The sequence below is a fragment of the Numida meleagris genome, chromosome 7 (assembly GCF_002078875.1).
Source record: "Numida meleagris isolate 19003 breed g44 Domestic line chromosome 7, NumMel1.0, whole genome shotgun sequence".
In the NCBI taxonomy this organism is placed as follows: Eukaryota; Metazoa; Chordata; class Aves; order Galliformes; family Numididae; genus Numida; species Numida meleagris.
Genome location: NC_034415.1, coordinates 27378560 through 27403925, shown reverse-complemented (window position 1 = coordinate 27403925; position 25366 = coordinate 27378560). Strand labels below are relative to the sequence as shown.

At 44.0% G+C, this 25366-nt stretch overlaps 1 protein-coding gene across 1 annotated transcript in view; it reads right to left on the bottom strand.

The window, feature by feature from the left end:
- NFIA (nuclear factor I A) overlaps positions 1–25366 on the bottom strand; it is a gene marked incomplete at its 5' end in the record, with an annotated part of 233391 nt that overhangs the window by 61214 nt on the left and 146811 nt on the right. Inside the window, 2 exons of the mRNA XM_021405038.1 lie at positions 14937–15064; positions 17586–17703. Of these exons, the coding sequence (XP_021260713.1) occupies positions 14937–15064; positions 17586–17703 (246 nt within the window). The remainder of the gene's footprint in view (positions 1–14936; positions 15065–17585; positions 17704–25366) is intronic.

Sequence of the window (25366 nt, the reverse complement as noted above, 5' to 3'; positions counted from 1 at the left end):
TACCGCTGCTTGCAAAACCCCGTGCGCCTGGACGGGAAAAGTGACTTCCTAAGCATCAGGCTTATTTGACTACCCACTTCTCAGGGGATTTTCTGAAGTTTCCATTTTCTGATTGAATTGGTACCTACGTGTCAATTTTTACTTCATTTATAAAACGAATCAGTAAAATTAGGGAGCTGAAGAAAGGCTTACCCTTTCATTTTTGATGGCATGGTAAGATTCTAAAGGCACGCCTGACCTATTAGGGAGTCCCTATAACTTTCCTTAAAGCAAAAATCAGAAAGTGATCGAAAAGTTTTATAGAGGAGAGCAGAAATATAATTTTAAGCCTCTTAAAATCGCCTGAACTGTGAAATCAAGTAATGAACACTAGAAAAGGATCTGTCAGCTGGAATCAGAGCTCAGACTAGTCAGCATTTTCTTCCTAAACCTTATTATGGCGAAGATTTTTCATCTCTGCGCTCTGTTCATCCCAACAAATAAACCGACTTGACCTCCACCTGTTACTTGGTGAAGTCTGCCGTCGTCTTTGACTGAACCCTTTTCTTCCCCTTCAAAGCCCTCTGCACCACTGAGGAGGTGGGGAGGCACAGCTGTGCACCGATTCAAGTGGATACCAGCTCATCACCAGACAGCGTTTCACAGCACAAATGACAAGCAACAGAGGAGAGAAAAATGTAGTGCCAATGAATTCTGGAAGGGGGCAACATTTTTCATCAATTTAACAATGAGATTTCATAGAAAGAAGTTTTTTGTGTGTGCGTACGTGTGTGTGATATTATGAACCAGCACTGGAGGCAAAAACATTTAGCTTATGCCATAACAACGAACCTACGCTAACACCGCGTATGAAGAACTGCAGCACAGAATAGGAGCTATCTGTGTTTCTCTTAGATTGCACAAGTGGAATGCATTAGCTATTTCAAGGAGGTTCGGCTCCAAAAGTGTGCAGTTTTCTAGACTTAGAAGCAAGTCGTGGCTATAGAACGTAACATGGCTAAATAAAACAAATACACGTTACGGAACACAGAACAGCGAGATAGGGCATGAGGAAAACCGAACAGCAGTCATTTCTTCAAATACATCATCATGACAAAACCATGCAAGTAGCTTTCTAATACAAAGACATATCAGAAAAAGCCATTTCATATAAAGTTGGACTTCGCTGGGTGATTAATGCTACATTCAACAAAGGAGACAGTGTCTGTCTAATTACATTAAATACTTATCTTCTAGGGATTGGCAGGGTGTTTCTGCTCAATGTCACTTTTCATGACAATGTAATGATAGATCCGTTTACTTACCAGTGCCATTAGCAAAAATTGTACTGTTTTCTCAACTGCCCTCATATCACAAAAATATTTGATTAACACACTGTAGCTTATCTAATACTCTAAGCAACATATTCCGCATAGTTTTCTCTCTATTAAAAGAACAAGATTACAGCTTGTAAAATTTTTATTGCACTCACACAAAAATAAATGAATAACGTGTGATACGCTTCAAGTATCTCACTGCTTCACAAAGTGGGTTTATTTAATTTAAAATATTAACTTGTGCTTCAAACATCAGGATCTGGGGGGAAACTAGCAAACAAAGTACTCTGATGTACTGCTTCCCATCCAGCCTTTAGTTATTGTTTCCTTTACGTTTCAGCACATCTTTTGAAACTTTTAATACCTTGGGAGGAAAGAGAAAAAAAAAATGTTTCATTCCTTTGCTGAAAAATAGATAAGGCCATCTCCCAAGTCTTTGGAATTCACCGCATCGTGAACTGACTCCTCACAGTCACACTACTGTGCCAGCACACGGAGAACAATAACCTCTGGAAGAATGTACACAGCGAAGGCAGTTTATATAGTAACAAGGTAATTTCATAACCCTATATTGAAAAGAAGGGCTGTGAGGTAACATCCTTGCAATATATATCAGCTACCTGATTTTTACTAACAAGGTTAACCTACTATCTGTTTGTCTCAGCACTCTTCATAATTCACTTTTTAATGGACGGACAGGAAAAGTCAGCAATGCATGGCACAGATCATTTTAGAAACAGGACAAGACAGCTCAGGGCAGGATCTGTTTCAAAACATGCTCCTTCTTTCAATAGGATCACATCAAAAATCTATGCTTAGCCATTACAACACTTCCCATCTACTCCCGAATCCTCTGAGGGGTAGATTTCTATATCTAAGTAAAATGGCAAATTTGAAAACAAGGAATCCTTTGATTCTTCTTCCTCTGAGAAGGAGGTGTCACCATGCAATGGCTCAGGTCGAATGGCCATGTTCCCACCGTGAAGCTCCGTTTGTGTGCAGACGGCACGTGGGCAGTTCCGCTCCTGGAGGAGCCAGGACATCAACCCTGTTTTGGTACAGCTCCACATGCTGCAGCAAAATGGTAGCAAAACCCAAACTGGCCTCCACTAGGTCTAAATCAATGCAGCGATGCGGGGTGAACTAACACTGGCCTTAAATCCCGTACAAGGATGACACCGCTCTCAACTGCCCCATATGCTCCCCAAAATAATAGCGGATTTAGGATATCGCTCCCTGAGCTGCAAGGGTTTGGGGTGCGTCTGCAATTATCTGGAGATAAGTCTGACACACATTATCCTTCTATCAATGACATTCCCCTTAGTAGCCAACAGATTATCAGCAGCTTTGTGATATTCCAGGTGTCAAAGAAGAATTAAAACCACAACAATTGCCCAAACAAAGGGACAAAAGACGGGATACGTGTTTCTGAGCCCTGCATATCAATTTAATATGTGCAGCTGACAATGATGCAAATGTCCTCGGGAGAGAGGCAGCAAGATCCGTGCCCAAACATACACACACCACCGTCAGCAAGATGGCAGGGAACAGAAGCAGTAGGATTCCCAGCCCAGGACACATGCCTCAGCAGGCAGAGCAACCCAATGAAACAATCCTCTGGTTGGGGAGAATTTTGGAAGCACCTGATATGGAAAAGGGCCCTAAACAAGCCAGATGGTACTTTTAGCTGGCAGCAGAAAGTAGGAGACAGCCAAAAACATTACAGCATTTCCCCAAGAGGCCAGCAGATCGATTTTTAACCATTTTTTTTTCAAAGCGACGCTATCGATATAAAAAATAATGTTTCTGTGCATTTTTAAATGGCTGATTTTATGAATAACGCATTTAAGAAGGCAACAACTGGAAGAGATGAGAAAGGAATGGATTCTCACTTTCCTGGGGTGGCTGCATATTCGGCATTGGGTTTCTATTCAGTTGCTGCCACTGTTTACTCTGAATTAAGTGCCAGTTTTTGTTCAGGGTTTTCCACTTAACATTAAAGAGAAGAAATCTGTAAAAGTAGAGAACGGGCACAATAGTTCTTATGACATGGGAGAAACGCTGTTTGTAAGGCTGCTTTGCCCTCTTTGTCCCCCACAAATTACTGGGCTTCTAGATGATCATTTTTTAACAGAGGGCAAACATTTATTTACTACCTACAAGTTCCCATTTGGCTACGGATTTGCATAAGAAATACAGCTGTTTTGGGGATCTTTTAATTTTTAAAAGCTCCAAATGGCCAGAATTGGCAATTCTGCCTGGATTACAGGACCGCTTTCAGCACTCGTTTTGATGTCAGATGTTGAACCTTTACTTTGACAGTCCCAAGCAGTTTCTTGAACAGCACATTCAGATTCCATGCGGCCAAGTGGTTTGCACTCGAGGAATGGAAAAGGGATGTAGGCTCTAAGAGCTGAAAGGGCAGAGAGAGACGGAGGAGCTGTGAAACAAGAGAACGACCAGCACCCTTTGCTTCAAACACGGACCTCGCATCCAGGATTGGCCAAGTTCAGAGAAGAGTCATGATGATGCCTTACTTTCCTTTGTCACTATTTTAGTTCAGAGCAAAGGCAAGCCCTAAGACAGGGTTAAATCTGGACTACATCCAAAGTGCTTTCTCCTGTTTGGAGCACAGTGGTGCATTAGCGTGCTGCATTACAGATAAAACTCCAAGAGACAAACGTGGGCTGCTGTAATAAAATGGGACGTTACACTGAGTACAAAGAAAGATAATCCATACATTTACAATTTCTCCAATCTCACTGACTGTAAATCCTTCCTTTTAAGATACAAGGTACTTCCTTCCTACAGGTGGAACCTAAGATTTTGCCTGCAGCCCTTGCTGATTCAAATAGTCCCACTCTTTTCAGTACGGCTGTTGGACATGGGGACTGCAGGCACCACCTCATCTCGTTGGCTTTTTGAAGGTCAAAGATCTTCAGGCAAATCCCAGCGAGCCAAATGAAGACTGTGCACAAAACTTCAAAACACAGCCTATAATTTTCTAGCTAATTTTAGCTACAGGATATTTTGTGTTATGCTTTTTGGTGTATATCACACTAAAAATAGCATCGAGCACTGATGTAAGAGAAGAGCAGAAGGAATGATCTCACCAGGGCTGCAGGCCCAGCAAGAGCAGCATGGGCAAGCAGAGGCGAGACGTGCTATGCATTATCTGCCCACCTCTAACAAGACCTCAGTGAACTCAGAAGAAAGCTGTAGCCAGTATGCACACTAGATGGAGAGGATGAAGATCTTGTGGAGCTGGAAACCAAAGAAGTCGCTTATTAGTGGCTGTGTGGGGACAAGCTGAGGGGTAGCACTCCATTTGTGCCACAGCCTCTGGGGTTATGAATCAAGGTTACAGATTAGCCACTCTGGAGGAATAACACAACTTCCATCACAGCACATATACTTTTCTGTAGGTATAGGGTGGCTCTGCAGCCATGCATCCAAATCACTGCCGCAGATTTCTCTGCTCTCCTATGCTCGCTGACTGTGGTCAGTGTTGGGCAGCACTTAGCCCTGAAGAAGCTAAGCAGGGAACGATTTACCCACTATTTCAGGCAGTTAAAAAAAAAAAAAGCATCAAACAGAATGATCAGGCAACAGATTTGAAGCAGAGAAAAGAAGTGGTTCTTCTTTACACAGTGCTGAGCTAAGCTAAGGCTCACTCCCTTGGGACGCCGTGGGAGCCAAAATAAAGAATGGGTTAAAAACATCTGAGCACATCTCCACTGAAGGCTGTCAAACAAAGATGCAAACAGAGCCTCTGGCTCCTGAAGCCAAGCTGTTTGCTGCCAACATCTGAGAGGCTGCACTCCGACAAGCAGCACTGAGTAGCTGTCCTGCTGTTAGATTCTTTCCTGAAGAGTCCACTACCAGCTCTTGTCAGAGGCAGCGAATTGGACTAGGTGAGCCTTTGGTCTAGCTGGGAAGAGCCATGTTTTTTGATGTGAGCATCTGCAGGCTGAAATGTGCTGCTCCTAGCTGCTGAGAAACAGGAGAATTGCAATGGGTGTCCAGCTCAGGGAAGTTAAGATCTCAGGAGTGCTCCTGGTTTTGTGCAGAACCAGTGGATGAGGAACATCCAGAGTCAGTGCAACGCACACAGTGTGGGAAAGGAAACAGAAAAGGAGACGTAACAGAGTCTGCTTCCTGTTCCCATTCCTGCACCATCTTCTCTCCTTCCCCTAACACTTCTCATCGCACATTTTAACTCTGGGTGAGAATGTTTGCCTTAAAGCGAAGCCTGTTTTCTCCTTCAGAACAAAGATCAAAATGAGTACAGTAGCTGCACTGTGTGCTGCGCACAGTGATGGTTGTACTGGGAATGTTAATAAACAGTGCCAAGAGCAGAACTTCTGCATAAAAAAGGGTGTATGTTACATCTCCCCCTCTCCCCCATTTCATGCAATATTTACACAGCTGTGCTTTGTAAAATGCGTAGGGGAGTTTTTTGTTATTATTTTTTGGTAATTTATTTACCTAAGATAGCCCAGCATCTGTTTTGTGGTGAGCTTCTTTCGCAAAGTTTCACAGTTGCCTTGACTGATGCAAAAGGAGGTCACAGTCCTCGCCCAGCGGTCCTAAAACCATTTGTTTCGACCACTTAGCCATCCTGTTTGGCTAATTTGTGTTCAGTTCTGTGTTTTTGGTTTGTCCTCTCCTTGGAAATGTGCATCCCTTGGGGACTGGTCTGGCTAGGTGAGTATTTTAGTTATCTGTTTTATAAAATGCAGAAGTGCACAGGAATTTGGAATAATATGCATCATTTACTGGATCTCAATATGTTCTGGATATTGGCTCTGAAGACTACTAATATTTTCCAGCTGCCTCCAAAACCCGAGTTCAGTGCAGCCTTTGCAGTGGGTCCTTTCCCATGACTGCCTACACAGGTGATGGAGACTTTTCCCGTGTCCTGCAGAATTAATAAAGCTGGACACTTCTGTACCAGCATACCAGGAGATAAAATATTGCTTCTGCTTCCCAAACACATTAGAAAAAGCAAGTCTGCTGATCTCAACTGCTAAGACAGCACATGAAAGGAATGCAGTCCATTTCCTAACCAAGATCTAATCTATAGAAGAGTTTATAGATCCAAGTCAACATCCTGAATTGGTCCCAGAAGCAAATAAAAAAACTAGTTCAACTTTCGGAAGACAGGTACAATGCTCTCAATGTGCTTAATCCCATTTTGCAATTAAAGAGTCCCATGCTGCACTATCAGATGATCTTCAAGGATAACTGCATCAGAGCAGCCCCGTCTGGAGCTCTCAGAAAGTCGTGTTTGACAGACTCCAAATCAGCAAGAAATGCAGAGCCGTATTCAAACAGAGGGGGCTTCTGTCCTCCTTCTGTCCTTAATGCTTGAGCCTTCAGAGCTCACTGCTGATGAAAAGATGCAGAAAGCGTCCGCTTTTGTCTCTATACTGAGGAAGAGTATCACTTTCACGTAGTGACACAAGTGAAGTATAAACTATTTCACTGCCTTTGCGTTATTTGTGTATGTTAAGCAGGAGAGGTGGCAGAACATAGCTCAGCCAGCAAGGACATCTGAAGAACATTAGGAACGTGGACTATTGATGCAGCATTCCCATCCCAGGAATCCCTTCATCTTCAGGACGCGTTTCTCCAGCCTTTGTCAGGGAAGAGTTTGCTATGCTCTAAATCTTTCCTATCAATCTGAAAAACGACTCAGATGAGGCCACCCGTGTGTGGAGCCAGAGATGAGCTCAGGTGCTCTTATGGCTGTCAGGGCACACAAAAGATCTGCTTTTAACTTGGTCATTAAAGTCTGTGCGCATAGCACGTGTGGCTGATGGCAGCACTAGGGCAGCGAAAACGTAGCTTTAATTTGGTGTCAGAAGTGAAGCACTTTCTGCAGTTTTTAACCGAGAACTCCTGCAGGGCTCTACCCATTTTTCAGTGATGGACTTCCTGACGTCTGGAATTAGATGCAAAAAGCAGAGCCACAACACTGAGCGGCTGAATTCTCTAGGACCATAACAAAGAGGTGTCTTACTCAGGGGGCTGCAGCGAGCTGGGTGTGTGCCCGAACACCTGCATGGGACTTTTGGTTTTATTCAAAACGGAAAGCAGAGTTTAGGCTGAATCTCAGGGCCAAGCTTGTTGTGGTGTCCGCTTTCTGGGGGAAAAAAAAGGAGTCTTTGAGAGGTGTGAAAACATACAGAAGTTTTCAGTCTGAAGGGACTTTTCAATTAGTATTTCTTTTCCCACCTCTCACTTCCTTCCATGGTATAGAAACAGTAATGCCAGCAGCATGGCATGTTGTCACAGGTCTCATGCTGCTATTGAATTGCCAAAGAAAAGCTGAGCTATTGATCCAGTGGTAATTTGCTGTCAAGATGACTATGTCTATTATAGCAAATGAGTGGTGTTAATCATTCAACTTGATGAACTTTATTGCAGAAGACTGACAATGCTCAAAGCACCACAACTGACCCCCTGCATTTTTCCTGGCTCACTAAGTTCTTGATCTGTGCTGGCCTAGCAACTTAGAGTTTAAGTTATCCATTAAGGGGCGGTTCTGGAAAAATTCTGTTTAAAATAAACAACAACTTACATTGGTGAGTAACTCATCAACTATGCAGCAGTCTGATTCTGATTGCCTGGCAGAGAAACACACACATTTTGTACAGTATCTGATAAAAGATCTATAATGTGCTAACACAAACCTATCATGTAGCACCTGTGACTAACAGATTGTGATATCAAAGTCTTGAAGCCTAAGTGCTCCTGTAAATGCATTAAACTTTTAGTGGCAGGAACTGTAGACTGCCAGTGACAAGGAGCTGATATGGTATTTCAGTAGAAGTTGATAAAGTGCTATTGCTCTAAGAAGAAACGAAAAATCTTGAAAACCACTGGGCAGCTTGTGTTTTGATGGGACACTGTAATGCAGAGAGCAGGGACGAGGGAACACATGGACTCTATGGAAGTAAAATTATTTAAGAAAAGCTCCATATTTTGCAGTAGCTGGAGCATGCTCTCATACTACATTTAACTTCAGGCATCTGCCTGTTCACTTGAAACCAGCAGCATCCACATGGGCCATGCTTAATTCTACGTACAGTCATGGAAGCAAGGAAGGCAGTGCGAGCCCAGACATGCTCTGCCTCTCACCTGCAGCAGGAACTGGAAGAGCTGGGAGAAATGGGGGAAATTGTGTATTGTGCCTTGGAGGTGAGAAGTATCGGTCTGAGTTGGAATGGGGAAGCGGGTAAATGAGTCCTAGGCACAGTACGCAGCCTAACAAAGCTCGGGAAGAGCTCCTTAGAGAAAATGAACAGTTGAAGTTAGCTCAAACCTACAAGGCAACAGGTTCTGTCTGCTGTACCCCTCATGGTATCTCTTCAGCTTAATGGTACAAATGAGCTGGATGAAATTCTCTCCGCTGTAAACCAAAATGTTCTGGCAATCAGAGAAACTTGATCTGTTTCTCACCTCCCGTTAGAAAAGCCAGACTATACCATGGCTGGAGGTTTCTCTGGTTGTGCAGTGTTCCTGCTGTCTCAAGATATTAAGTTCAGTGGAGGAAAAAATGGCACCAGTGCCTGCTGATAGAATGTCAAGGTGTGTAATGAAGCTGCCACACAGGGTAGGTACAATCTTCATGGCTATGTGAGTGTGCTGCCTGGTTGTTCTTTACACCCTGAGAATTAGAGGGCAACACAATGTCACATTTGGGAAATACCGAGTAAATGCAATTGGCTGGGATCCTGGATGTAGACCTCCTCTGGTTATAAGAAATTGAGAAGTTTCCTTGTTTTTGTCTTTCATAAACGGGTCTATGAGTACCCAGCAAAATCAGCTTAAGGAAGTTAATGAAGACCATGAAATTCCTGTGTCTACTAATGAAACCTGCCCACTCCAGCAAATCACCAAAAAGTAACACCAGAGTTTTATTTGATTTTGATTATTCTAGGTCTGAAGTTGAATGTTTCCCCAGCAAAAAAGGGATCTATTTTTTTTTTTAAATACAATTCTTAGATTTTTCGTATTTTCTACAGTCAGTATTTTGAATCTTTGGCAGTAGTGTAGCACAGTCATTGCAAACTTTTCCGAGCTCTCAGTGTATGATGCTGACTTTTGATGAGCCCATAGACCTTTGCCTGAGGACAGATCAGATGTACTCTGCATCACTGATGCTGGGACATAACTATACAGATTTTCTATTCTACATGGTGCCAGACGACAACTGTGTTTAGGGCACAAAGAACACTATCTACAATCTCCCTTGTACCACTTCTTTGGCATTTCCAAGACGTAACTTTGAACAGACTTTGAGAACAAACTCATCTGATCTATTCTTGAATGAGTCTTTCTGACTTGCAAGGCATTGATAAAAGGTCCTTTGTGAATATGGAGAAGATGCTTTTTTGCATGTTGAGAGTCTTTTACAAAGACAGCCCATTCCAGATTTCAGAGGACAGTAGCTGAAACAGCTCGGACCAGTTGCCTTCCATAACCAGCACTGGGGAGAGATATGGCACTCGTAAGTTAGGGGTCACTGCCACTGCAATGAGAACACTCCAAAATAAGATCTCAGCTCTACAGCTGCATCGAAATTGCTCAGAAATTATTTCCAGACAGTCCCTTAGATGGTGGCACGAGAATGAACAGTTCTAGCCTGAGTGGCATAGTAAGCAATCCTGAGGCTGACTTTAACAGTATCTTTACTATCAAAGACGTGTCCAGCAGTCTAACACGGAACTCTAGCCCACTCTAAGTTCATATAACATTATCAACTTCATGAGCTGCTGGAACTGTACATATGTCTTTCAAGCAGGCAGTGAGAGCGTGATTACTAATTCCCGAAGGTATTTTTTTTTTTTGCAGTGAAAGACTCAGCTGGTTCCTGGGTTTTTGAATGTGAAGATGCACGAGAGCTCAGCACAGTGTGATGAGAACAGCAGGATGGAGCTGGGGCAGGGGAAGGTGGGTGGCCAGCCCATGAAAAGCCCCATCTGTCTGCCAGCAGGAGGACCACAGAGCTCCCCCAGTAAGAAAGTGGGTGCACTGCTCTAAGTTGGGGAGAGCTAACCGTCTTCTCAGAAATCTCAAGGACAAACACCTTTCTTGGGGTTACTGTCCCAAGGGATCGCACTCACTTGTGGAAATACAAGTCCTGGGAAGATCTAAGTAAAGAAATTAAGAGGATGCTCTGAATCTACATTTTAAACATTTTTCCCATGTGACAGTATCGAAATACAATGGAAGTAAAATTGACAAATACTATCCATATGCTGCACTCCAAAATGACTGGCAGAGCATGATGAGAACATTACTCCTGGACTGAATCAGAGAATGCATTAGAAAACGTGTAAGTAGGATACCGATACATATACACTCAATCTTCTCTGACGGAATTACAAAAGGTATGCCTGTAATTATGGCTCACCCCTATTGCCATCAGACCTGTCATAGAGCTGAACGGGCCAGCTTCGTACCCAAGTTCAAAGCCAGGATGATGTTGCCTTATTTTCCTAAGATCATCTTTATCCTCTCTTGCCCTTCTTCTCAGTTAACAAGAGTTATGTACTGAAAGTGCTGAGATAAAGCAATGGTAAGGAGGATACCGCAAAAGGTATTTGAAAAGCAGAAGTAATTTACTACATGTCTGCTTTGTTTTACTTCCCAAGCCTTCCTGTTGTGAGAGGAAATTCATCTTTTCTGGCAGACTCCAGCCTTTCTAGGCCTGAGAGCTCCCCAGGAGCCTTCGAGTGCAGGTAAATGGATGTGAGATTCAAGAAGTACAGTACAAGAACACGGAATTAATGTTGGTTTTTGCTTTGGCTGTCACATCTGACGTATAAGGAGAGTGCAATATCCTTGCTTGCAAGAAGTATCTAGATGTAAAAAACACAAGGCTGAGTCCTCTGCTCATTACTGTGGGTTTGAAATGCCAAGAATGGAAAGGTCACGTTGCTGGTGGGTGAAGCAGATAGGACCTATGCCCAGCAAGGTCTCCACATGAGACAGATGTCGGGGTGCTGGGAGCCCCAGGGGACCTTCTGAAGAAAGAGCTCTGAGGAAGGACTGTGGCTGGACAATAGGTGCAGCATGGATTCTGCACGCAGCAGAGACCCCAAGAGTAGGCACAGGGGAAGCATCCACTGCCTAATCTAAATAGCACACAGAGTGGTTTTGTCCTCTTCTGTTCTCCTGCCAGTTTGCACATATGTTCTGAGTATACAGCCTGCCCTCCAAAGACCACTTACAGGGGCAATCACAGGGAAGCAAAGCAGGAAGAAAGTATCCAAAAAGGGAATTTGTTCAAGAGAAAAAAATGGAGACAGATGTAGAGTGACTAGTCACGGCTGGCGGTAAATAACCCTCTGCCTGGAGTGCTCTCTACGAGGAGTTCACATGTTCCATTTCATATTTCCTTTCTAGGAAGTCAAATCTTTTTTTTCCTGGCATTTGTTCCTTTTTTCTTTCCCTATATATTTTTCCCCTCTCTACGGTCTGAAATTGTTTTCTCCTTTTCCATTTCTTTTCTGTGCCGTGTTCTCTTTCAAGCGTGGCATTTCTCCAGCCACCATGTGGGCCTCATTTCCCTGCACCGTCCCAGGCAATACCTTCTGCTGTAGCTCTCTGTGCCACGAGCTCTGCCCTCTATCTCTGTACAGGCACAGACATACAGAGTGCTCCACACTTGCTCCTGCGCTATAGTCCCCACTTTTTTCTCATGTGCACACCTCAGAATTAAGCAAATGCAACACACATAGACAGAATATTCATCCTCTCACTCCCATAAACCTGTCAAGGCATATAGGCCAAGGAGCTATCGCTGCGTAAATCTAAATCCCCTGCGAGGAAGCAGTCTACTCAAAGGTAATAAAGCCAAAGGATATATTATTATCTTTGGTGTGAATCCTACTGGGCTGGGAGGTTGGCTGCTGGCTCCTCTCTCTGAACTTTCCCTCCCAGCCAGAACAGCCATCCCGCAGACAAGTCTAAGCTTCCTTTCCTTGGTCTGATTTCCTCCTCCTGTTGTTTGGCTGGTAACCCAAAGGACAGGGTTTAATTATGGAGCTTGGAAACCTGGCTTACGCTGCTCTGCCAGCACAGGACAAAACGTCAGCCTGCCTTCACAACCAGCATCGTTGTGCACCATTGATACATGCCTTATCCCACACAGCATAAAGTGAACCGCATGGAAGAGAAGCCAAGGGAAACAGAAAGATGGTTTTAGTCTTTAGACTCTTGTGAATTTCACTGAGAAAAAGCAAAACACAGAAGTTCAGCGATTACTGTACGTAAAACAGCCATGGCTCTTGATTGTAGGTTAAATAAATAGCAAGGCCCTTTTCTGGACTAGAGAGATGTTGGAAAGGATGGATCTGAAACAGAACAGGGGTTCGACCTCTCCTGGAGGGGAACACTGTGGCAAGACACCAGGTAATACGTGCATGCTAACATCATTTGTGTGGCTTTCAGATGACCAATATATTTTCTAGGCAGATGCCCCATTGAAGGCTCATGACATGTCGTACATTTATGGAGACACAGCACCCATGTCAAACACATGTCTGAGCTGTATCTAGTTGGTACCTGGCTTGAGTTCCTTATGTTGCAAGGTGATTTTCTGCCATTTTACAGGCAAGCCTAGTCAGAACCTGGAATTTTTCTGTGGTGAGGAAGGTCAAGAGGAAGGAAGTGCCTTATCCACCTTGTTCTTGCCTCTCTGAGAACCTCAGGACACGGGCAGTTGTGCTTCTCTGTGATAAGCACCCAGTGGGGCCAAGAGTAGTGGTGCTGCTTCTAACCCTGATTCCACGCATGCGTGTAAGGCTTTAGGTTTTCTTCTTGCCCAGCTCAGTGCTGCAGTGCCACTATCTAGGCAGGACTTGGATGACACCAAGGTGATGACCACATGTGGGGAAAACCACCAGAAGTGACAGCAAAATTAATAGCCAACCTCTGGCTGTCGTACAAACTAAGAGCATTTGCCATTAATAAAGAGGACCCCAAACTTTGGGGGGAGCTAGCCTTCAGTCTGACAATGATGTAGAAGCAGTGAACCAGTCAGCATTTGGCCATCTGTGTCTGCAGAGGAGGTTGTGATCTATGCTTTTGATGGGCGCTGAGCTTTTGTTCGTGTTTTTGCCGCTCTGTGAGCAGAGTAGTTTAGTACAAGGTGAAGCTCTGCCTTACATCATCTGGAGGCTGGTGCTGATGGAGGAAACAGCCCTTAGCATCCAAGGAGCAGGGCACCTCACTGGAAACACCAGAGCCTCAGGGACCGCGGCGGCATGGCAGTCACAGGGAGCCTGGCACTTGTCTGCCTGCAGGTCCACCCTCTGCTCCTGCCAAAGTGCCACATCTGCAGTCAATAAGGGCCCACAAGCTGGCTCCTCCTCATTAGAGGAGAGAGGGCAGCTGGCAGGGGATCCTCCAAGGGCTCTCAGGCACGGGAATCAGTCCCCTCCCAGTCTGGAATAGCCCAAATTTGGTGACTTTCTGGGCATGCTGTAAAGGACAGCTGTTTGACAGGGTCTCCAGAGAAAGCTGTGGGTATGTTTCCTACATGATGAAGGATATAGGTGGCTGGCCAAGTGCCCACAGACCTGATTTTAATGCTGTTCAGGTTGAGTTTACTTTTCTGTGCTGTATAGTTCATTATACACAGTGTCCTGGACAAGCATGTGTTGTTTTAAAACAAACCAAAACCATACTAATATAAATCCAAACAAACAAGAAAGGAAAAAAACCATATGTGTTGTGAAAGACCCTTTGGGCTGCTTAGAGGGCCTTCTCAACACCGGGAGGCTTCTCAAACACCATGCGATGAAAGCAGTGCCTGTGTTTATCTAACAAATAAGACTTCTGTTCTTTTTATTGGCAATAAATTTTGAATATTGAGCTGTAATCAAAATAGAGACATCAGCTTCACCTTATAACTAGCACTGACCCAGAAACAGAATTGCAATAGTATTAAGCACCCAGATGATCTCAAGGTAAGTGACCAACAGACAGTTGAGTATGCAACATAACCCAAAAGATGACCAGCAAGAAGGATCACACATAAAAACTCACTGAGAAAAGGCAGAAGAGCTGCTTCCTAAAGCTTACGGAGTTTTAATACCAAGTGATAGCTGTTTTGATATGAAACCTCCAATCACACTTCATGGTATTACAGATGAGATTGTAAGCCTGTTAAAAGTCTTTACTAAGTGACCTCAAGTGTTGTACAATGCTCGAAAAGTCCTTCTACCTTACATGAGTTTGGGGATATTTATTTAAACAGTATAACTGTGGGGCACACCCCAGACAGGTACTGCTTTTTAACTAAGCAAATGTCACTGCTATCCCAGAATTGAATCCGGACATTTTGACAGACAAAGACAGCGTATCTTTCGCTACATTATTTAAATACTTAAGATATTTGGCAAAAATACAGAAGTGACACAGTACAGAAACATTCGCAGCTGCAGGAGCAATAAAACCACTACAGTATTTTCGTTAGGCTGACCTTTTCTCACAAGAAGTTACAAGATTTTTATAATAGATCACCTTCTATATCGCATTCAGTGTATTCTGATAACAAATCTGAGCAATACTTTTCTTGGGCTCCTGAGAGCCATGGCTTACCTGGCTCCACTTCATGCCATCCACTTGACTGGCTGCCACTTCCTGGAGAGCGCCCTTGGCTTGTATAGAACGGCTCCTCACCAGGACTGTCCATCTCATCCTCCACAGATTTGATACGTTTTGTAGAGCTGAAAAAGTAAAAATACATAATAAATACTATATATGTGGGAAGGAACAAAGGCACTTCTTTTGGGGCATAGCTAGCTAGCGCTTGCTTGAGCCTAATCTGCTCATGGGAACGACAGCAGATTTAGGGCCCTGAGAAGAGGGAGGTCTGAGTCCTGCACGGCCATCCTACCCACCCAGCCTCCAAGCATCTGCTTTTTGTTTCTGATTTGCTTTATTTCCAGTGGCTATGCTTTGATATGAGACGAACAGCCTCTCAGGGAGTTAAACCATGCCCCTAAACAAGTGCTAATTTAACAGTTTAAGAGACAGTTTAACATTTAGTCTTTTATAGGTCAAAAAGTAGGACTTTCTTCAACAAACACAGAGGTCAGTAGAAGAATTTAATTTGTACTGCATGATTTTTGCAATTTGAATGAATATGTTAATGACATGCAAGTCATTTTAATTGTCAGATTTTCCGAACAGCTTATTCTGAAACACACATTATATATCCGTTCAAACTTATATTTTCAATCTTTTAACTGTGGCCGTTTAATTAACCCAGATTTCAGTCCCATAAGAAGTGTAGATGAGTAAAAGATGGACGAATCCATTAGTGATTCATGTGCTTACATTATCACACAAGCGTAAGCATTTTACTCTCTTAAGTGTTTGCCGCCAGGCATAAAAAGCCCCACTAGGTAACTGACCAGCACTGAAGGGTTCCCTTGTCAGGCATCACACCTCCCTTCCCCATGGCTGAGGGGACAGAAGAGCCCTTTCAGTGTTTTCTGGTGGTCGCTGACTCAGACTCCAGCAGTTTGGTAGGGAGAGGATCCCAAAGCCAAAGACACTCAGGTTGGCTCTGTTTTCTATAATGACTTGTACAGACTGCGTGGGGACATTACTGAGAATTTCTCTTTTGAGTACTTTTCCAAGGCTGTGTCAGCTCACTTTTTACCCCAAATCTGTATTCTATTAAGATTTAAAGCATTCGAGAACGGGCTCCTTTCTATAGAAGGAACATATTTAAAAGACATAAAAACATTCCAATTTCTACTGATCTAAAACGTGCAGCCTCTGCACAGCTCTTCACCCTAAGCTCTGCACAGGTACGAGAAATCAGTTTGTGAGAAACAGGAAGAACAATTCTTGTGGTATGTGTGGAATGTAGGTTTGGCCATTCCTTAATTTAGAGAATTGTTATGTGTCAATAGGGGAAATTGTGTGCGTACAATATAATTACAGCCTGATAAATCCACTGAGTCTGCCTATTTAAGAAATATATATTTTTTTCTTACTGGGAACAGCCTAATGAGAGGAAAACAAACATATTACCAAGTTATTAACTACCCATGCTGTTTATAATTAGGTCCTTATCACTGTTAGCTATTTGCAGAAGAACAGAAGAGCAACAGCAAAGCTCTTAAGTAACACTAATAACCCCACATCTTTATTCGGGAGTCACAGTCAAACTCTACCTGAGAATGGTGCTGGTGATGAGCACTGAACATAGGGTGGGTGCAGAGTTTAGATGCAAAGAAGAAAGATAATAAAGTTTTTAACTGATGTGTAAAGGAAATTGTAGTCACCAAGCTTCCCAGTGTACACTAAGTGCAAGATGTAAAATATTCCTTTAATTGCTGCAAGCTGTAAGAAGCTATGGCTAAGAGTATCCCTCTAAAGTTTTGTTTTTTTTTTTTCAGAAAACAAAAACAACAGCTATATTCAAACTATAGAGCTTTTCTACATGTGTACTTGCTTACTGCAAAGCTGGTGGCACTGCAGACTGAGATAAAAACGTAAAACGACCCTGGGCTGAAGTTAGACTTTCTTGTCATGTCTTTGAAATAAGTGATCTGTTTTGGCTGTGGGGGAAAAAAAATCAATCTGGTTCTTTAATAGTGTTCAAGACTACTAGAGTGACTGAACTTGTTTATAAATCTAATCTCATGGATGGTTAAAATAAAAGGATAGGGTAGAAAATAAAAAATATCCTTGTCTGGCAGGTGGCATCTAAGCCAAAACTGAAATGAGATTCGTGAGTCACCTGATTAACAATTCACAGTTTTCAAATAGCTGAGTCACAAATTTTTAAATGCAATTTGAAAATCAGAATGCATTGCAGGGTAAGGCCCTAAACCTATATTAGTTTCACATATAACACTTCAAGACCAAGGATGCACATAAGTCTATCTTAAGGCTGTCCTGCCAGGACAAAGTGGCACATCTCAATGTGCTCCCAGTTCTCTTCTGCCACCAGTAGAACTCCAGCAATTCCAGTGGAACTTCTCCTGATATACCAACACAGGAGCCAGAAGTTATACAGGGCAACACAACTGATTTCCTTCAAAGCTCGTATATACAAAAAGAACTTTAGCAGCAATCCAGTTGAACATTCCGCTCTGTGAATCTGAAACAGCTTCCCATCCTGAGGCCCCAAAACAACTTGTCAAATAATTTAATGGTTACTTTCCCAGATGAGTAATGATGTTTGCTTGGGTTTCCTAGTGACTAGGTAGTAGGCAGAGATTAAATTACCTGGTAGAGGATGTGCTAGGTAAAGACCTCCTCATTGCTCCTGGGCTCATGCTGTAGTACGAAGAACTTTCCAAATCTGAGAGGGAGAAATTAGGGCCTGTTCCTGCAGCTATTGGTGCTGGAAAAACAAAAGAGAGCACAGTCAGTAACTCAAGTGAATATGGCATGAATTGCACTTCAAAATCATTTTCTTATTCCTCATGAGTGTGTTTATTTTCACAATGAAAACAGGTGGGATGTGGAAATTAAGAAATGCTAATGGAAACTGGAATTGCAATCAAGAAAGTGTAAATTTTATCCAGAATACAATGTTCCATGACACAGGCTCTTTCTTACACTCCTCCAATGACACCCTTTCTTTAAAAAAAAAGCAAAACAATTACGACAGCACTTCTATTCAGTTTCTTTAAGCACTGCTTTTCTATTAATATAATTCTAACATTTAATGAAACTTGTTGCTTTTGGACAACACTGCATTTATTAGTATAGTTACAAATAGGCTGCATCATCCCTGTAGTGCGATTGGCATAATCTGTAAACTGTATAGGCAGGGAAATACACACGTCAGGACCTCTGGTATGTACGTGATGCACATCCCCAAACACAGAGGTTACAAATCTCCCTGGAGAAAGCACAAATGCAGATGAGAAACTCAAGTCCTCTTCTGCCTGTGAGCAGCTGAATTTTGCTCTGGTCTCTCCTCCAGCTAAATCAAAGAGAGAGACATTTGTCTCAAAAGAAACATTATCTGGTGACTACCTTCCACTGTTCATCTCTCACTAAGTTACCCAGCACCTAAGTTTTATTATAAGGGATATGAATGCTTTTCATTTCCATGTCCTAAAGCCTTGGTTTTCCATTAAAATATTATGAGCTCCTACAGACTCTAAAGTTTTCAAGCACAAGCCTATGAACCCCACGTGCCATAATCTTCTGGGAACACAGGAGTCTAATGTTAAAGTCAATGGATAATGCATTTCACCAAAAAATGCAACTATACGGCATGCAGACACATAGCCGCTATTGCTGTCCCAGTGCTATCTGCAGGATAAAGCAACTTGGGAAGCTGACTATTACAGATCATGATTTTTTCTCACATCTCAGAGACATCTGAAAAAGGACATACTGCACAATAAAAAGCACAAGTTTGGCCTGGAACGTATTGTCTGAGAGCCCCGATGCACAGCAACAAAGGCAAAGCAGTCTCAATGCCACACAAAGATGCTGAGCCAAGTTTAATCTTTGGTCTGAGAACCTGGCCCATTTTCAAAGACAAAAAAATCTTTCACTCCAGTGGGGCAGGAGTGAGGAAATGAAGACAGGATAGCTCGTATCGCCCAGCGAACATGTCTGGGCTGAAACGCAGGCCTTCTGGGAGTGCTGCCATTGACTGTAATGGGGCCAGTATTTCACCCCAAGACTTAAGGAGCTCACAGTGTCAGATTTGACAGAGGAATAATGTAGCTTTGCAGCTGCCTCATCATCCCCACAAGACAATTAGTTGTTGTTTGGCAAGGATCTTTTAAGAACGTCATTGAGACAGAAAGGGAACAGCCTGGATAGCCACGGACTTTTAAAAGCATGAGATGGAAAATACACAACGCTATTAAAACTTGAAAAAACCTGGAATGACCATTAAAAGGAGTGAAGTTGGGAAGTAATTTATGACAAGAACACTCAAACCCTTTGTTATCTTCCCTTAACTATCGCATGCTTCCCGTACAGTGGGTATATGAGAGGGTGTGTTAACAAAAAGAAAGAAAAATTAAGCGCAGTAAAATTAACTCATTTTATCAATTTGTGCTTTCTGCAACAGTTTCCTGACAGCAGCTACAAGAGGCTGTAAAACTGATGAATTTGCATGGAAAAAGAAACCAGTGTAAGTAATTTGTGTAAAAGGTAACACGGACATGGACTGCTATAATTCAGACACCCTGCAGATAGCAGACTGCTGCAGTGTGAGCAGTTATGGGTTAGAAAAATGACCACACTGCAGTCAGTCTGACTTGAATGGAAATCAATCATAAAGGTACTCTCTGCAGCATCTACTCCACAGTTTTCAGCAACTTCCTTGCCAAATAGATTTCTGCTCTGCAAACCCTTCGCTGCTCGGTTCCTCTGCACCCTCTGCCTACCGAAGCCTAACTTCCTGGTGACACATACTTTTTTCCCAAACGTAAGAAGGGAAGCACCAAATCAAAGCACTGTTTTTTTTTTTTTTCAGAGGCACAGTGATGTTCCTAACCACTGCAAGATTCATGAAGCAGCTTTATTCCAAATAGATACAGAAGAAAAAACGTTATCTGGATAATGCTTCTGTGCTTCCTCTCACCTCCCTCTGTTATCCCTCTCTGCCCAGATCCCAGACGTTTCTGCTCAAACTCACACTGGTCCTAAATGGAAGTAAGATGCACCTCCAGAAGAGCTGTGGGGTAGAACCAGGGTGTTGCTAACGCACAAAGTAGCAAATATGAAGGATTCTTTCCTTACCAAAGGCCGAACCACGCTGCCTCATGCGAGAGCCTGTGTGCAACCTGAGGGTTACGGAACAACCCCCACCCCTGCCCCACAACAGCAGAGCTCCTATGCAGAGGTTTTAGTGCTGGAGGGCTGAGGACTGAAAGCTGTGAGCTCTGTGTCTCAGCTCTAGTCTTGGAGCTGGGCAGCACCTCGGGCCTCCTGCATGGGACTTCAGCAGCGGGCAGTGGGGCCTGCTCCACTCACTGCTTCACTGACAATAAAAACAGGCTTCCCTCCGTCCTAACAAATGCTGTGCAGCAAAGCGACCTCCTGATAGCTCAAGAACATCTCCCAAACAGGAAAAGATGTCAGAAGTTTCAGTACGAACAATGGTCTCCACCTCCATGACTGACCCAGGGCCGCGGCCTGGTGGGGTGCAGGGGCTGCTGGAGGAAGGACCCTTCTTCCCTTCGCACCGCAGATGTGTGCAGGGCTGGGGAGGCTGCTGGCCCCACAGGAAGGCCCTGTGTCAGGGGCAGGCCTGGCTCACCCCACAGGGCAGCGTGCGGGGGTTCCCCTGTGGCCGATCCCAGCCCCGGGCTGCCGCACCTCCCCCCCCCCCGCTGCCAGTCCTTCGCTCGCTGCCAGCTTGTTAGCTCAGATCTTCGCCCAAAACGTCAAGAAAAATAACAGAGAAATTAACAAAAAGCCCTCTGACTTAACTCAATTGGAATATTTATTTTGAAAAATTTATTAAATTAGAGAACAGGAAACCCACTAAATAAAACCAGCCAGGCTGGCATTTGTCTTCCTTGGAACATGGCACTCTCTTTTAGTCATGTTAATATTTAGCTTCTCTTTTTTCCATCTTTACGTATTTATTTTTATGAAGGGCTGGGATATGACTAAGATCATTACACGTGTAACACTGCAGCAAAGTGATAATGTGTTTAAGGTTAAATGGGAGAAACATGACATTTGACTAATAAACTTTTTCCTGTGTTGTGACTCCATAAACAAAGGGAAACACACTGCACTGCTGATGCAGAGAGGAAAGGGGATCTGTTTTCCCTTTTTTTTTTTTTTTGCAAGGCATTGTCTCCTGCACACCGTACCGTTAGATACAAAGAGACTGGGCTGAATACAACAGATATGAAATGTGTGATGTTCATTTTAAAATTACAAGTACAGCCTGCTATTGACCATCTAATTATGCTGAGTTCCATTTATAAACATAGCTAACCACTAAGTTTATAGAGACTTTTTGTGCTGCTTTAATAGGATATTGATCGAGAGCAAGGTTTGAGTGGACTGCCATTGAATTGTGTAATGGCATACAAAAGGCAAGGTCACGGTAACTGTTCACTCTATGCCTGCAGTCTATTTTTTATTATAATCTTTTTTTCTTCCTCTCATAGCCAAGCCCAAAGAGAATATTTGGGATAGCAGTGCTTTGCTAAGGAATATAGAGTATCTTTTTAAATGTTAATTTTTGTGCTGCTGACTTCTTTAACAACCTTCACTGGTGTAATGCTTAGTATAGCAGAAAACATACAGGCTGCTGTTGAGCGAGAGCTGTTTTATGATGCCCTGGCTTTCCCTCACGCGCTCAGCGCTGGGATCTCTGCGCAGGAAAGTTTCTCCCCTCCCAGGCTGCGGGAAGGCAGCAGTGTCCTCACGGCCATTCTCAGCCCTGCCTGGCCCGGACCCTGCACCTCGTGGTGGGGCTGGCAGAACATTCCCCACGATTTGTTTTGGCTGTGCCTGGCCTCTTGATGAGAGGTGGGAGGAAATCGTGTTTCCTCCGCTGCACCCACGCTCCGTGTGGGGAGTGGCAGCAATTACTTTCACTTCTTGCACGCGTGTGCCCGTGTGGCAGTGAGACCAGCTTCAGCCCCCGCCAGCAGCACCCAGCCAGGGAGCTCGCTGCCTCCTGCTGCCTGCCAGGGCCTGGCTCAGTGCTCCATGAATGCTCGGCTCCGCTGCAGCAGCCGCTAACCACAGCGCGGCTGCCTCGAGCCTGGCACTCGCTGCGCCAGCAGCTTCGGTGCTGCAGGATCCCCGGCTCCTCAAAATGCCTTGGCCACAAAATCACCTCTTACCTCTAGAATTAGCATAACTTCCAAGGATAATTAGTGGAACCATTTCTGTGTTTATACAGAAGTGGTAAGCAACTTGTATGTATGCTTGTGTGCTTGTGGTTGACCTGGCTCATTACAGGGACTAGGAGTCACCCCACTTGCTCTGTGCAGCTTCTCACTGCTCACAGCTAACGCCTTAAAACTCAAAGCGTGGCATTTTCAGTCCAGGGTGCAGTTAGAATTCCCTTGTTTATCAGCATGAGGAATGATGTCATTTTGACAAATAACACAGCACAAAACAAATATGTTTCATTTGGCTCTAGCGAATGTTCATAAATCCTAAATCTTTCTTCACATCCTGGGCAGCGCAGTTTATCTGGCTGCCTGAAGGACCTCCAAGGGAGGAGATCTTCCCAGCAGCTCTCTGCACAAGAGCACATGGTGCAGACTCAGTCTAAGGGAGACTAACCCTGCCCCGGCCCCCTAGCCTCTGCCAAGCACAGGCTCCCACCCAACGGGACCGTAAGCCAATAGCAGAAACCAAGTTCCCAGCCGGCACCTCTCGCAGAGGGCCTTCCCCATGCCATGTAGGTATTTTCCTAGCCAGGGCACACAGGGTTTGCTTGGTCAACAACAGGCTGCTCAATCCACAGAGATGAACATCTTCAACTCTTCTGCTTCCGAGAATGCTGGTGTCAGCCCAGTCCTCTCTAGAGATGGGAGAACGAATTTCTCCATTCTATGAAGGGTATCTGGGGTGGACCGACAACACCTCCAAAGCTGCTCACACCTTCTGTCTGCTAATAGTGTAAGAGAGCTGACAGCTTGGTCTGCAACATCCACAGCAGATCGGATGGAGAGAGAACGAGCTGCTTTTCAGACGAACATGTGTGATCTACTTTCTCTATTTTACAGGGCTCTGCAAGATTCAGTAGCTGGGTAGCATGTTGAAAGAAAATCTCCACCACCAGGACTGAAGAAAGCAGGCTTCTGTTACCAAAGCAGTCTAGACTGGTTCAATAGCTCACAGAAAGTGTGACGATCAGCACTGATAGTTAAGATAGACAACGGTAACAGCTGACCTTTCGCTTGATTAATTAATTCCCCAGATTTGCATGACTGAGACAACTGCCTCCTACGTTAGACTCCTTGCCATGCTCAACTCTGGGAACTTTACTAAACAAACCTGGTACATAAATTGCTCCCAACAATATTTCCGAAGAGTAACTTTAGATATCAGCAGCAAGACACAGGCCAGCTAAAACCGTGGGAAATCACATATTTCTATCATTGTATTATCAAAAGCAAGCATGGAAAGAATAATGGTAATAGGCACGCACAAAGATGACCTCTGGAAAGCAAACACGGAGCGCACGAAAAGACAGCAGAGACTAAACATGGGGGCTGCTATGCACAGGCAGGTTTGTTGCTTCCCTAGCCACCATGGTTTTAAAGATGCAAGGACTTTTTCAAAGTAAAAGCCAGGGGAATGGACCGAGGACATTTCAACTGCTCAAACTACAGACTTAATAGCTGCCGGTGGGTCTGGATAATGGCTGCTCATAAGCTGAGCTCCCCAGCATGACTCATGAACTGGTCTCAAATGAAGACATGGGAATACATAAACCACCCAGCAAGAGTTATATTGAAAAGCACACTCTTTAAAAGCCCTTACATGCCAATTTAGGCAAATATGCAGCAATTACTTTGTTGCTCCATTATGTTAAATTATTCTTCGAATATTAGCATGCAAATTCATACTGACTTTGCTGGGAATTTGTTGCTAGACTCTACACTAAACATATCCTACTGGGTAGCCATGGTATGTCAGTCTGTGGACTTCTCAGACCTCACAAAGTAAACAAGGTTACGGCTGGTCAGTACATGTCTGGGGCATCTCCAAGGAAAATCCAGGGTGCTATCAAAAGCAATGCAGCTAAATCAGTTGCTGGCATTCTTCCCTCTGAGTCAGTTCTGAAGTGCTATCCCGATATGCTTTGGGGACACTATTTTTGGTAGAGGTGCTGGCTTGTGGACAGGGTATAAAACGGAGGTCTTGACCTCCCAGGATTATTAAAGACCCCCTGAAAAAGAGTGCAAACCCCCATGCCTGGGGCAGACAAGAGCTGGATCTTTTTATTTTGACTACCGTCACCCCTTTTTAGTTTAGATGAAGCTCATGCCTGTCCTGCTCTGTCTGTGTGCAGTTGCCCTATGCGTTGGAGGCGGTGCATTTCAATGGCAAGCAGAGGGAATGTCTCAGACACAGTTCATACTTTGTTTGCAAAAGATGTTGAATGCTAGGATTTTTGATGCATGATGTTTTAGTTTAGTTACAATAAAATATCTTGGAAAACTAATAAGCAGGAAACATGACTCTTGTGAGGTCAGTGCCAAACTCGCAGGGGGGCTGGGATCAGGATGGCTCTAAGTCCTGAAGCAGTGCACTTCTCTAGCAGCCCTGTCCCCTGCACACATGAAGCACGGCTGACAGAATCCAGAGGCAGTTCTGCTGTGTAGTGCTCCTACGGTGAAGATAAGATTGTGGTGAAGTGGGATGCCTTACAGGGGGGGAGGGAGAATCCTTTGGGCTTCAAAAGCCTCATGTTGTTGCACTGGAGTAAAGTGACATGACAGGAAGGCATTCAGCAACCGGAGAGAACGTGGTTTTGTCCACCATGGCTGCAGGTACCAGCAAGGCAGTGCATGTAGTGCAGCAAGTTAGATGTCAAAGTGCCTGTTTAAGCACTGCAGTAAGTGAACTGTTTACAAACTTCTGAGTCCTCCTGACTTGGTCCTTCTAACAAAACTCCCACCAGTTCTCAGGGAAGAGAACTCAGAATAAATAGCTTCAAATTTTACTCTGTCTCTCTCTCCTGTCCATATACCTCTCACACCCACATATCTCCCACTGTTCGTGCTTTTCTTGCAGCTTCCTATTTCTGACTACAAAGCCAATTTACAAGGGAGTGCAAGCCTTTCCGAAAGAGGAAATAAAACAGGAAAATCCTTACAGAAACTCGGTGTTCTGACTCAAAACCACAGCTTCATTGCTGGGGTTGTGCCAGTTAGATTCCAGCCCCAGAATCTTAACTGCATGTTCAGAGCTGCATATTCAAATATTCCTGCTATCTAGGAGAATCGTTTTTATCACTGGCTGTACTGAATGGATCGGTTACAAACCTAAGGTATGAAAGGGACACGCAGTCGAGTGGTTTTCCTAGAGCAGTGGCAATCGTG